At 39.3% G+C, this 11843-nt stretch overlaps 1 protein-coding gene across 1 annotated transcript in view; it reads right to left on the bottom strand.

The window, feature by feature from the left end:
- Positions 1 to 6900, bottom strand: part of LOC118336878 — a gene marked incomplete at its 5' end in the record, with an annotated part of 16073 nt that extends 9173 nt beyond the window's left edge. The window contains 1 exon segment of the mRNA XM_035673637.1: positions 2001 to 6900. Within this exon segment, the coding sequence (XP_035529530.1) occupies positions 2001 to 2971 (971 nt within the window).
- Positions 6901 to 11843: the final 4943 nt, after the last annotated feature.

Raw genomic sequence — 11843 nt, 5'->3', positions numbered from 1 at the left:
ATAGTCCTCAACAAATCCACTATTCACTCCTGTTTAAGTAACATTTGCTAAAAACTATAGTGCCCAGCTGCTACAGGAAGTAAACCTATAAAGAAGACTCGGTATAGATTTGTGACGTGTTTTCAGTAGAAATGAGTAGGCTGAGTGGCACAGACAGGATAGAGAAAATTGTTGGTTTCGGTCTTTATCGTGAGTATTGTAACGTATATTAGCAGCTTTAGGTTCAACCACATTCAAAGGTCAGGTTTGATCAGTTCTGTGAAAAGAAAAGCGGAAACCATCTAAAATAAGTGATCCAACCCACACCACACAATCAATAGTTGCACCTTTTATTATAAAAAATATTTACAAAGATGCTACAATGTTTTTTCCTTAATATAAAAAAATGCATACATTTTACAACGGTAATTAGTCTTTGAAGTTCTAGCTCCCATTCAGACCAGAGTGACATCCTTCAGGAGTGTTGTGGTAAGGTATTAAGCGTGTCGTAATACTGTATTTTTGTCAATACATTTTGTTTGCCTGAGTTAATCTCTTCATCACGATGATAAGGAACAATTTTGAAAAATGCATTTGATTTTCCACATCTTTAGGAGAAAGGCAACTGTTTGCATAAAGGAATTAAAGGACATTTGAGTCGTATACAATCATTTTGAAACACGTATGACAGAGCTGCATAGTGATTTGAATAGTAACCCGGTTATTATTATTACTAATAATAATAAAAAAATGTGAGGAATAAATAGGTACTGCATTCAAAACGGAGGGCGAAATTTGGATAAATATAATTTCATCAGGCCTCATGGTTGATTTTGAAGTCAATGTGGCATGTCTGTACCTAGATATAATAAATACAATAAATAAAACAACAATAAATTAGGTTGGGTTAACACACAGAATTCTTCATTTGTAGTACGAACAAATGAGAGAAAGAAATATGGCTTCTTGATGCAGTTATCACCCCGTGGTTTCTCCAAATGCTTCCGGAAAAGCAGTTATTGTTATTAGATCTGTGTGTAAAGCAGGGCGGGGAACTTACCTCGATTCGACCGCTGGATACTGTAAACCTACCAGAAACAGTCAAATCTTAACCAGTGTGTGGTTGGTGGCTGGAAGTAATTTCCCTGCCCTGCATAAAGCTTTGAGAAAATGAAAGAACAGCGCCTATAAAGTGTGACAATGCCAGCCCTGACACCTGTTACAGTCTACTTGTTATACCAAACCATGGGAAGACACTGTCTCGAGTCTGGCTACATTTAAAATCTTAAAAACCGCTTGGGAGGGAAAAATAATAATAATATCAAATGATACTTGCAAAATCCCCCAGCTGTATAATGCAAAAAATATATTTCTATATACACATACGTACATATACATATATTCCATTCATAATTGCTCAAATCTTTAGGAAAATACGCATTGATTCATAGATTTGGATTTACAATTTGTTCTGGTTTCTGATGCATGTAGTGTGATGAATTGTTCCTCAGTCCATGTAACAATAAATAGAAATGGACAAAATGGCAGAGAGTACGACCAGAAGGAGCTAGTATGACAGAATGTATGACAGACGTAAACATGGAAAGTACGTAAATAAGAATGCATCATGGTATAGGTAATTATCTTTGCCCTCTCACAGATGTTGTCCAGTTTTGGATTTCATCGACAAAGTAGGAAACTAACTGCTCTCGCCCACAGGCCAGGATGGCGTGTGAATCCCCAAAAATTCATTCACTTGCCAATTAAATTTGTTTTAATAAAAGACGAAGGTCCCAACAGCAGCTGCCGACTTGCCTAAGTGGCCGTTAGAGCGGACTAACTAAACCTCTAACAGCCGATCCCAAAATCTACTTGGCTTGCTGTTAATTTCCCACCTTGTCCCCAAAACCTCCAACAATCTCCATGTGTAACAATACCACATACAGAACATGCACGTGTACTGTGCATAGTCTGGAAAGAGTCTGAGGGTTCAGTACAGGCCAAAGGAATGTTCTGAGTTTCAGGATCCCACTATGATCTCCATGATGTGGTCCAGTTCGTTCAGGTCTGACCTGCAGCTCGAGCTGGAGCTCAGGGTCGTGGGCCCGTGAGAGGAAAGGCTCTCCAGCAGATCGTAAGGCCCCATCTTCGGGGCGGCCTGCATGCCTGTGAGCACCGTATCGAGGTCATAGTAGGATGGGTCCACGTCTGAAAACAGTTCCTCGAGCGCAGGGTCAGGGGGCGGCGCCGGGTGCTTGATCTCAAAAGTCCCAAAAACCTGCTCCCCTGTCCTGGAGTCTTCGCTCAGGTGGTCCCGGTCTCCCTCCTCTCCCTCCGACACACACTCCTCGCTGTCCTCCTCTTCATCCTCCTCGCACTCACCGTCTTCCTCCTCCTCCTCCCAGCAGGGCCCCATGCCAAAGGGACCCGCCAGGTACGAAGCAGAGGACAGCTGGGGGGAGACGGGCGATAGAGTGGACATGGTGACCTCGGTCTCCACGTCTCCGTCCATCACCACCTCCTCGGAGTGGTAGCCTTCCTCCAGACCGACCACCGAGAAGGGCTTCGGGCTCTGCCCGGCCTGAGCCGCTGCGTCCGTCTGCCGGCACAACACCTCGGTGGCCACCAGGCGGTCGGCGGGACACTGCGCGGCGGCCAGGGCCTGGGTCATTATCTGCCAGGTGCCGTCCTGGGTCATCTCCTCTTGGATCTGCCGCACTGTGTTGGCGATGAGCACCGAGCGGCACAGGTTCGGCTCCACGAGCATGTGGCAGAGCTGCAGCTTGATCAGCGACATGTCGAGCAGCGACTGCCGCTGGAGGCTGTAGGACGACGACAGCGTCCGAGCCACCGCAGACGAAGCTGCCGGCGGGCTCTGGTCACCGCTGGAGACAGGCTCCTCCCCGGAGTCTGAGAACTTGCGCTTGGTGCCCTTCGGGAACATGTTGTCTCTCTGTGGTGATGGCGAGGAGACAGAAACACAGTCAGACATCAAACGGCAACACTCATCTCAGCATCAACTAATTTATCACTCTGACAAACACACAAAATGCCTACTGTTCTGAATTCACTAGCTAAGATCATAGTGAAAAGAATAAGTGCCATGTAATTAACTATGTGAATGTGTGATGTAATGAGGCTATGTGGTGTAGTATTTGTGTATGGACATGAGGGAGCTACAATCTGCTCAACAGCAGCTGTGACTTTATCAATAAACTCTACAGATTTAAAAAAAACTCTTCATGAACTACAGTAAACAGTAAATTGTTTGTTGTAGTTTTTTTCTTAAAGTTTGCTATACCTTTCCTGTTGAGAGGCACAGGCAATAGCAATGCAGCTTGGTCCCGGCTGCAACGCTTCAAGTACTTTTGTACGAGCGACAAGCAGCTTTTGTTCAGCACCATTTCTGCCCATTTTAGGCCAGTCTGAGGCAAGACTCCTGCTGGGCGGAACAACCACACTTTTAACAGACCACTGAGCCACCGAAAATAGCATGGTTACCAACTAAATGCCGACGCTGCATCAAAGTAAGCACAGACTAGAGAGACCTTTGTCAGAAAACAAAAACAGCACTCAAATTACATGATCAGTGCACTTTTATTCTTTCCCACTGCCACCTGTGATCAAGAAAATATCCTAATCAATAAGGTGCTTTTAAGGGGTAAAAGTGAGAAGAATATGGAAAATAACAGCATTTACAATATTCACAAATACAAATGTACCACCATGACCCACTAATATTTACAAGGGATATCAGGTTTCCAGGTCTACACACGACACGCTTCAAAAACTAGTAGAACAAGATTTTCACTTTCTCTTCACTGAGGGGGGGGGGGGGGGGAGAAAAGTAGAGTCAACTTCCTTATGAACACACCGTTTGGGAACACACACATGTCTTACAGGAACAAAACAACACTCCTGCCAACATTAAAGGCTCTCTGACTCCCCCCAGAATAAACGGGATGCAAGTAAATAGGAGACTGAGCTCTGGAGAGCAGCCTGTGGCATTTTAATTTTCCATCGGACAGAAAAAATAGTGTTCAGTGTCCGGCTGTGTCTCCTCTGTGTTAAAACCTGTGGGCAGGGCATTTGGGTGAATGATTCCACTTGCTTCAAAATGTCTATTTGTGATACATTTTTTTACAAAAATAATCACAAAAAGTAACAAACCAGGGATACAAAGAGAAAAATAGTATTGTTGGGGCTGTAAAAGCATAGCATTAGGGTTCACAGAACAGAAACAACAAAGAGTTGTTAGCAATTTCACAAAAAAAAACAAAAAACTACCAACTTTTCTGCTGTTATTCTCACAATTCATCTCCGCACCAACAAAGATTAGTGTTTCTTTAGAGTTTCATCCTAGGGGGCCAGGCAAGACTAACGCCCCCATAATGTGTGGGAGATACATGCCATCTTACAATTAACACACTGTAGCACTCAAGATTTCACAGCCAAGAACGGGGATGAAAGAAAAACACCACATAGATTGAACACTTTACATTTAATCAACACATAATCAACACATGTGATCAAAAATGTAGTGATTTCTAGTTAGGAACTGACTGTAAGCTCTACTTCGATAGAGGGAGGTACTGAGCTCCTTTACACACATCAACACCTGACATAAAATGAGAGAGAAAGATTAAATTGCAGCTACTGTTTTCACCTGATTGATCAGAGGAGCGGTTTTATTTTTAACCCATACCACAAAAAGAAAGGAAAAAGAAGTGGAGCTAATGTTCGCCGAATGGCTTTGGGGAACCTGGAGGTCTTTGAGTCCTCGCTTGCATACAGAATAACATTTCCTGACAGTGGACAGAATAAGGAGAAAAGTCATTTATGAAGGTACCCGGAGATCTAAAATACAAAAAGGGGTGAGAAAACAATTATGGACATGTGCTGTCTTCTTGTGTAGTGCGTTTGTGCTGGGCCCTGTTAAACAAGAGACACTAGAGAGCACTATCTCCCTGAAGGAAAAACAACAACAACAATAACAACAACAATGTGTAAAAATTCAAATAGAGAATGAAAATACAACCAGGAAAGACCAACAACCTGAGAGAAAGCACACTGCACAGAGAATTAAAAAACAGTTTGGGACATGACAGATTATCTATTTACATGTATATTGGAAAGAAATGTGTGGTTTTTGAACACCCTATAGTTTAGCATTTTGGGGTTAAATCTCAGAGTTTCTACTTGGAACTTAATTTAATATATACCGCAAGAGTAATAGTCAATGTATTAAAGATAATAAGGTAATAAAAAGACCCAGATCAGACTGGACTCTCGCGCCTGTAGCAGACAAACATACATCGTACGACTGTGTATTGATTGTGATATTAACTACCACAATCTCAGATAATAAGTCGATTATATTTGCTCAATAAATCGCAGTCAAGTTCCCAAAACTGGACGGACACAATTACATTAACACAAAATACAAAAAAAAACACCTCATAATGACATTTACACCAAAAAAAAAACTACAGCCAGAAAGTGAACAAAAAAAACCTCTAAAATGTTTTTAATTTTTATTTTCATTATAAACCTAAGCGTGCACGGTTACTGCGCTATGGTGCAGAACTTACCATTAATATACATACTGATTTAAAGACATATTTTGTCTGCTATAGGTGCTTTAAACTGCATTGATTGACATGTAAACTACAGATCATTAAGAGTAAAAAAAAAAACCCTGTTTTCCATGTAAACCTACAGTGATCCTGCTCTTATTTAAAGGTGCTTTTGCAACAAATTGTAGTCACACTATAACAAGATTTAACAAGAAAATGCTGACACACATTGATGTTCAAAAACATGAGCAGATATCAGGAAATGAGTAATCAATTGCAAAAAAAAAAAAAAAAAAAAAAAATACTGTAATTGTAATTGTAATTACGCGAATACTCCCGGAGTCAGACACTAATATCACACAGTTATTAACATTAAAACAAGCAATGCTCACTCGGAGTAGGACACAAACATGAGCACTAGAAGCGGATCTGGTGTATTATGCTAGGAGCTTCGCTTTACGTCAACGGCTCGCAGCACGGACCCATCCCCCACTGCACACTTTCACACAGCGCGTCGTGTTTAAAACCAACAAATAAACGCAAAACCGCACAAACACGGCGGCGTTCACGTCCCCACGTTACCCCCCGTTAAAAAACCGAACTTAACCGCCATGTCCCCGCCGGTTTGGAGCCGTTACAGCCGTTGCAGAGCGCCGCTCGGAGCTGCCGCATGCTTTTGTCTTTTTCAGCATCGGAGCTACGGAGCGACAATGAGGCCATTTTGCGCTAGTAGCTGCGAGCTAACCGGCTAGCTATCGGCTGAAGGTTCCCACTCTACGCTTATGAGCGGCTAGCGGGCGAGCTAACTAGCTAAGCTAAGACGTTGAGTGAAAACGGGAATTTGAAAAAAAAAAAAACGGCACAAAAAGCTTTGGCATTCAGGTTTTTTTTTTAGCCTTTTACGGTAATTCCCTTTTATTCACAAATAAAAATGTTTTTTTTTTCCCCATTAAATGAACGCTACCTATCGTAGAGCTAATTAGCGCCCACCCACACATCCTCCGCGGTCCTTCCTCCTTTTTAGACCCAGAAACAAGAGTTTTTCTCCGCGGCTCGGGGCTGTTTAAGTTCCCCCTCCTCCGATAATAAAAACAACAAACGGTCGCCCGGGTAGCTGCTTTTTTTTTTAACAACGACTATCGCCGGGTGGTTTCGGGGTTGAGCCCGTACTCACCTCGTGTTTGTGTTATTTTATTCCCGTCTCGGTCATAGGATCGACAGGCAGGGAAAGCGGAGATCAGGTTCAGATGAGATCATTCATGCCACGGCTTCAAAAACTGAACTACCTCTGTCCTGCTGCTGCGGAGCGGACGGCAGGAGGGAGGGAGGGAGGCAGGGAGGGAGGCAGGGGGGAGGGGAGCCGACAAAAGCCAGCCATATGCCTGGGATTCCTCCTCTAATGATTTCTCCCTTTTCTTGTATCTCTCCTGCTTTATTTTGCTTTTAATTTGACACAAAAAGCACAAATATGACCGGAAGCATGTGTGTTTGTGTCGGGGTTTATAAATATAAAGTAGGAAGTTGTTTTGGTGATTTGTTTTGCATATATATATATATTTTTAACATTTATTTAATAAACAAACAAATAATTAATGGTGGGATTATTCATCTACTTTATACTTTTTAATTCCAACGTTTTTTTATTTTCTATTATTGAGTTATCTGACATATTTTATGGATGTTTATATATTATACACAATATAACTTTAAAATAACGTTTAAATAAGCGATTTAGATGAATTTTAAGCAGATTAATTCCTGTCAATACTGATCACAGATGAGTTTTTCAGATATTTTTAGGAACTTTCTATACGATTCTGTTTGCATTATTTATTCTTTACATTTTAAACAATCATACAGACTTAATAGGCTTATCTTTTGACAGATTGAGTGTTTTCTTCTCCCTGACAATTGGCCATTGTTCCGTTAGATCTTTGGTTGTTTTAACTGCGTACTTTTCTAAAGCCGAGTCAAGGCTGTTGTATATGAATAAAGCTTGTGTTCAAGTCTTCAAAGTTTAGATCTTAAATAATTATCTTTAAAAAATAACAACTTTATTTATTTATCTTCACATCCCTTAAAATCAAGAAGGCTTTGCGACCCCTCCGTGGATCTTTGGCGACCCCTAGTGGGGGTCCCTTTTTACTCCACTACATTTATATACCAGATATAGTTACATGTTACTTTTCAGTTTATTTCTTTAAATCTGAAGACAAGGCTCGGGGCCCCAAATGAAACCAGTGTCTAGTCGGAGCCCCATGTCGAGTTGTTAGCAGCAAAGAGAGATTTCCCCTCTAAACGTTAAGATAGTTTAATTTGAATAACTGTTAAAGGTAGACAGAGGTGTAATTATTCCAGTGTTTCACAAATACATAGAGAAAACTGTGGGAGAACTTTGTTTTTTTCTTTCCTTTACCATTAATTATCTCACAACCCTGATTAGTGAGATGTTAGATGAGTTGGATGTGAACATATCTGGTCCTACGCACTGTTTATCCCAGCAGCCTCTCTGATTCATCCTGTTTCTGTTGAGTGTTACGAGGTAAAATTACTGTTTTTGTCAATGGAGTCTGGTGTCTTTGAACACAGCAACTGTTGTTTCTGGTGAAATAAAAAAGGCTCTTACTCTTTCACAGAAAAGCTCTATCTCTGTAATAATATAACAAAAGCAAGCACTCTTACTGGATGTACTTTGTCTGTGCACAGTTGCCCATAAGGATTACACTGCAGCCAGTACTCAGTGGAAAAATTGTTTTCCCCATTAGTCACTTAGACACAAAAACATCTCCGGGTCTGGGTTTAAAAATACACTAGTTACCCTTCAACATAAGAGAGCAGACAGAAATAACAGTGCAATCTCTAACTGTCTTTAAGCATTCAGAGATTTCAGTCAGTCAAATAAAACCATATTAAGACAAGTGGCATAATTAACATCATCATTATCTTAATCACAGCTGCGTGAACAGATGCAAAATCTACATCACAGTGCATCTTAATACACAATACAATTGCTCATCAACAAGTAAGTCAGAATTAACTGTAACATACAGGCAGTGATAATCTGTTTTTACTCATCAAAACCCACATTAACTTTATACAGTAGTGACAATACAGACTCTAAGGCTACGTTCACACTGCAAGCCTTAGCGCTCAATTTTGATTTATGGCTCAGATCTGATTTTCTTCCTGTTTTGTGGTTCATATTAGTTGTTAAATGTGGCTCATATCAGATTACAGTGTGAACAGGTCACAGGTCTGAAGTGACAGTCGATCTAGAGTGACATAAAAGTGTCTGAATATATGAAAGTTGTCCAAATCAGAATTGGGAGATCAGACTGCATATGATTTGTGCCGTTCACACTGTCATGAAGAAATTAGATCTGAGTCACATATAAGCAAAAACAATCAGATTGAGGCCTCTTTGTAGCTGCAGTGTGAACGCAGACGTAATGGCAGCGATAACTGTTCTTCTGCCAACAACTTCCAGCTTCTGCAACGAGATGTCAGTAAAACATTGACACGATGCCTCATGTTCAGCAGTCGCAGTTCAAGGTAAACCTCTGTTTTATCAAACCCTTCAGCCTATGATTGAGTACATATTGCACCAGTTTCCACCACAAATCAATGTATTTCAAACACAGTTTAGAATCGTGCCATGTACTTCTAGTGCACTTATGTTTCTTGCCTTTTTTAAAAACACACAAATCTTTACAAAATTCTTCAAAACAAGGGAAACAAGAAGGGAAATATTCTAATTTTACTCATTTAGTGTGGGGTTCTTGTGAATGGAGGTGTTTGCAGCAGAATGTAATCTGGGCAAACTGTGTGCAAGGCCTCAGTTAGTAGAGTTTAAATGGTAGTATCAGAGAATGAAGGTATTGTTTTATTGTATAAAATAATAAACGTTTGTATTTACAACAGAGTGCATTAAGAATAGCTCTCTCCATGTATGAAAAGGAAGGACGCTGTTTGTAACTTTAGCTTTATATTTGTGTAGACTGATGTCTTCAACAGTGCACAAGCACCTTGTGTCTTTTTTATCTTTGTTTTGTATAGGCAGGCATCATAAACACAGCATATTCAGCCTTGAGTGAATAATAGACCTCCATGTGAATCATTGTTTTTGTTTGTGTGCTAACTGCGCAGTGTGTAACACATAATGGTAATATAAAACATACAAAAGCAACTTGTAAAATGTCAATTGTAAGACCACATTCACGACTTTACTTTTTTATTTTTTTTATATGGATAAGGAAAAATCTAAGTAAAAGTACACAGATTGTGTCAGCCAGATGTTAAGTGTGGTTCACATTCACGAAAACACAAGAAAATAACAACTGCAGTCTCCATCTTAACAAGTCAGGTTGTTAACTGTGTACTTATTAAGTCCTTAAAATCTTGTATATAAACAATATGGCTTGCAGTAGCAGTATAGATGTTACTGATCATGTTGTATATACTTATTTGCGTATACAAACACATCTATACATCCATGTACCACATGTATAAACATACACATTATTAAAAGTAAAGGAAAAAGGGTAGAAATAAATAACAAAAAGTAATAAGGTCAGAAATTGTGTCAAGATGTTTAATTAACAGGAAATGTATGAATGATATGATGATGAGATTAAATTGATAAAGAAAAGATAATATATATAGTAGATTTAGTCTTAATTTGTTTCATTTTGTTCAAACAAAATGTGAGTAAATCATATCGTGAATTGCAGATTGTAAAGCCTCTTGCAGCAAACTTTTTCATACTGCTCCTTTATTCTGCCCTGTTGTACTGACAGACATATACAGAAAAGTTTGTGGTTATGATCTGTATTGATTACAAGGAGACTAATATGACCATACTGGCATATTTTAGTTATATTTTAAGGAGTCAGTAAGAGATAAATGCACTCATTGGAGATTTCTGCAGTGATTTATGGATCCTCTTCATGTACTGAATTAAATTACTGATCACAAATTGCAGGAAAGAAGAAAACATAATCAACACCCAGTGTAAATGCATTTAGATTTCATCTTTTCAACACCAGATGTTAACGTGCTCTTAAAATGACGTGTTTTCCACTTTATAATTGGGTTTCAGGGCTGTTAAATTGCAAGTTGAATGTTTATCTCTTCCTGAATTTTCCCTTTTACACATCACTGATGCATTTCGCCACCTTCAGTCTTTTCAGCAGTGTATTTCTTCTCTCTAAAGCTACACACATAACCCCCTTTGAGTCAGATTGGTATAATTATCAGTAATTATCTGTCCTAGTGATGCTTATTACCTCTGCCATGAAGGTTTTTTGTTTTCGCCCTTGGTAATTAGTTTAATCTGCCTTCCTATTAACGATGTATTTCAGAAACCTAACGACAGATTTTAATTTTTGGAGGGGAGAAGATAGCATTGGGCTTGAGCCAAAAACAAAACAGCTGATTAAATTCACACCAAACCTGGAAGATTAGACAATTAATTTAATTTAGGTAATAGGAATGATGTAAAACAAGTGTTCTCTCAGTTATACAGTCACCAGGTGATTATTTTCACCTCACAACACTGAACTGAGCTTCATGTTATCCCCCTAGGTCCTACAACCCTCACAGGAACCCTGAGCAACAGACCTAAAGGTACAGGTGTAAATGATCACATTAAAAACCAATGTGCTCCATTTAGTTGATCTCCTTCCAAGCTCCTATCATGGCTTACTGGGAATCTATATGGAACTGAGACATTGTTAATAAAATGTCTTTCACCTGTATATTTCCTGCTATGAGACTGTATAAAAGTTGTATATAGTGTACATACAACTCTTATTCTTTTTATTTTTTATTATTTGTTGTGTTGTATCTGGAGCTGATGTAACAAGTGAACTTACCCAGTGTGGGATCAATGAAGTCTATCTGATCTTAATTTAGTATAAAATTATATAAAACAGCAGCAATTCCTGAAGCTGGAGGCAGGTTTCTGTTGATTTTCATAATAGATTTTTCATTCAATTGTCAAATTGATTGATCCATTGATTAATCATTTGTGCTTTACATATCAGTTTGAACACAGCAGCTCTCTGGATCTCCCAGTAAATAGAATAAACCACTTTAAAGTTAAAAATACATACTGTCCTTTAACGCATCTTCGAGACAAGAAAAAAAGGTAATTTTCCTCATTAAAGTTACAAGTTAAAAATTTTCTTCCTTTTTTTTAAAGACGCTGAACTATTCTTCAGGAAAATCACTTCCGACAAGAGGAACACACTTTTCTTTTCTTTTTTTTTACTTTGTTCTACAACTTTC

Source organism: Morone saxatilis, unplaced genomic scaffold (genome assembly GCF_004916995.1).
Source record: "Morone saxatilis isolate NCDOM2014 unplaced genomic scaffold, NCSU_SB_2.0 Contig3, whole genome shotgun sequence".
Lineage (NCBI taxonomy): Eukaryota > Metazoa > Chordata > Actinopteri > Moronidae > Morone > Morone saxatilis.
This window is presented reverse-complemented; position numbering and strand designations above follow the sequence as displayed.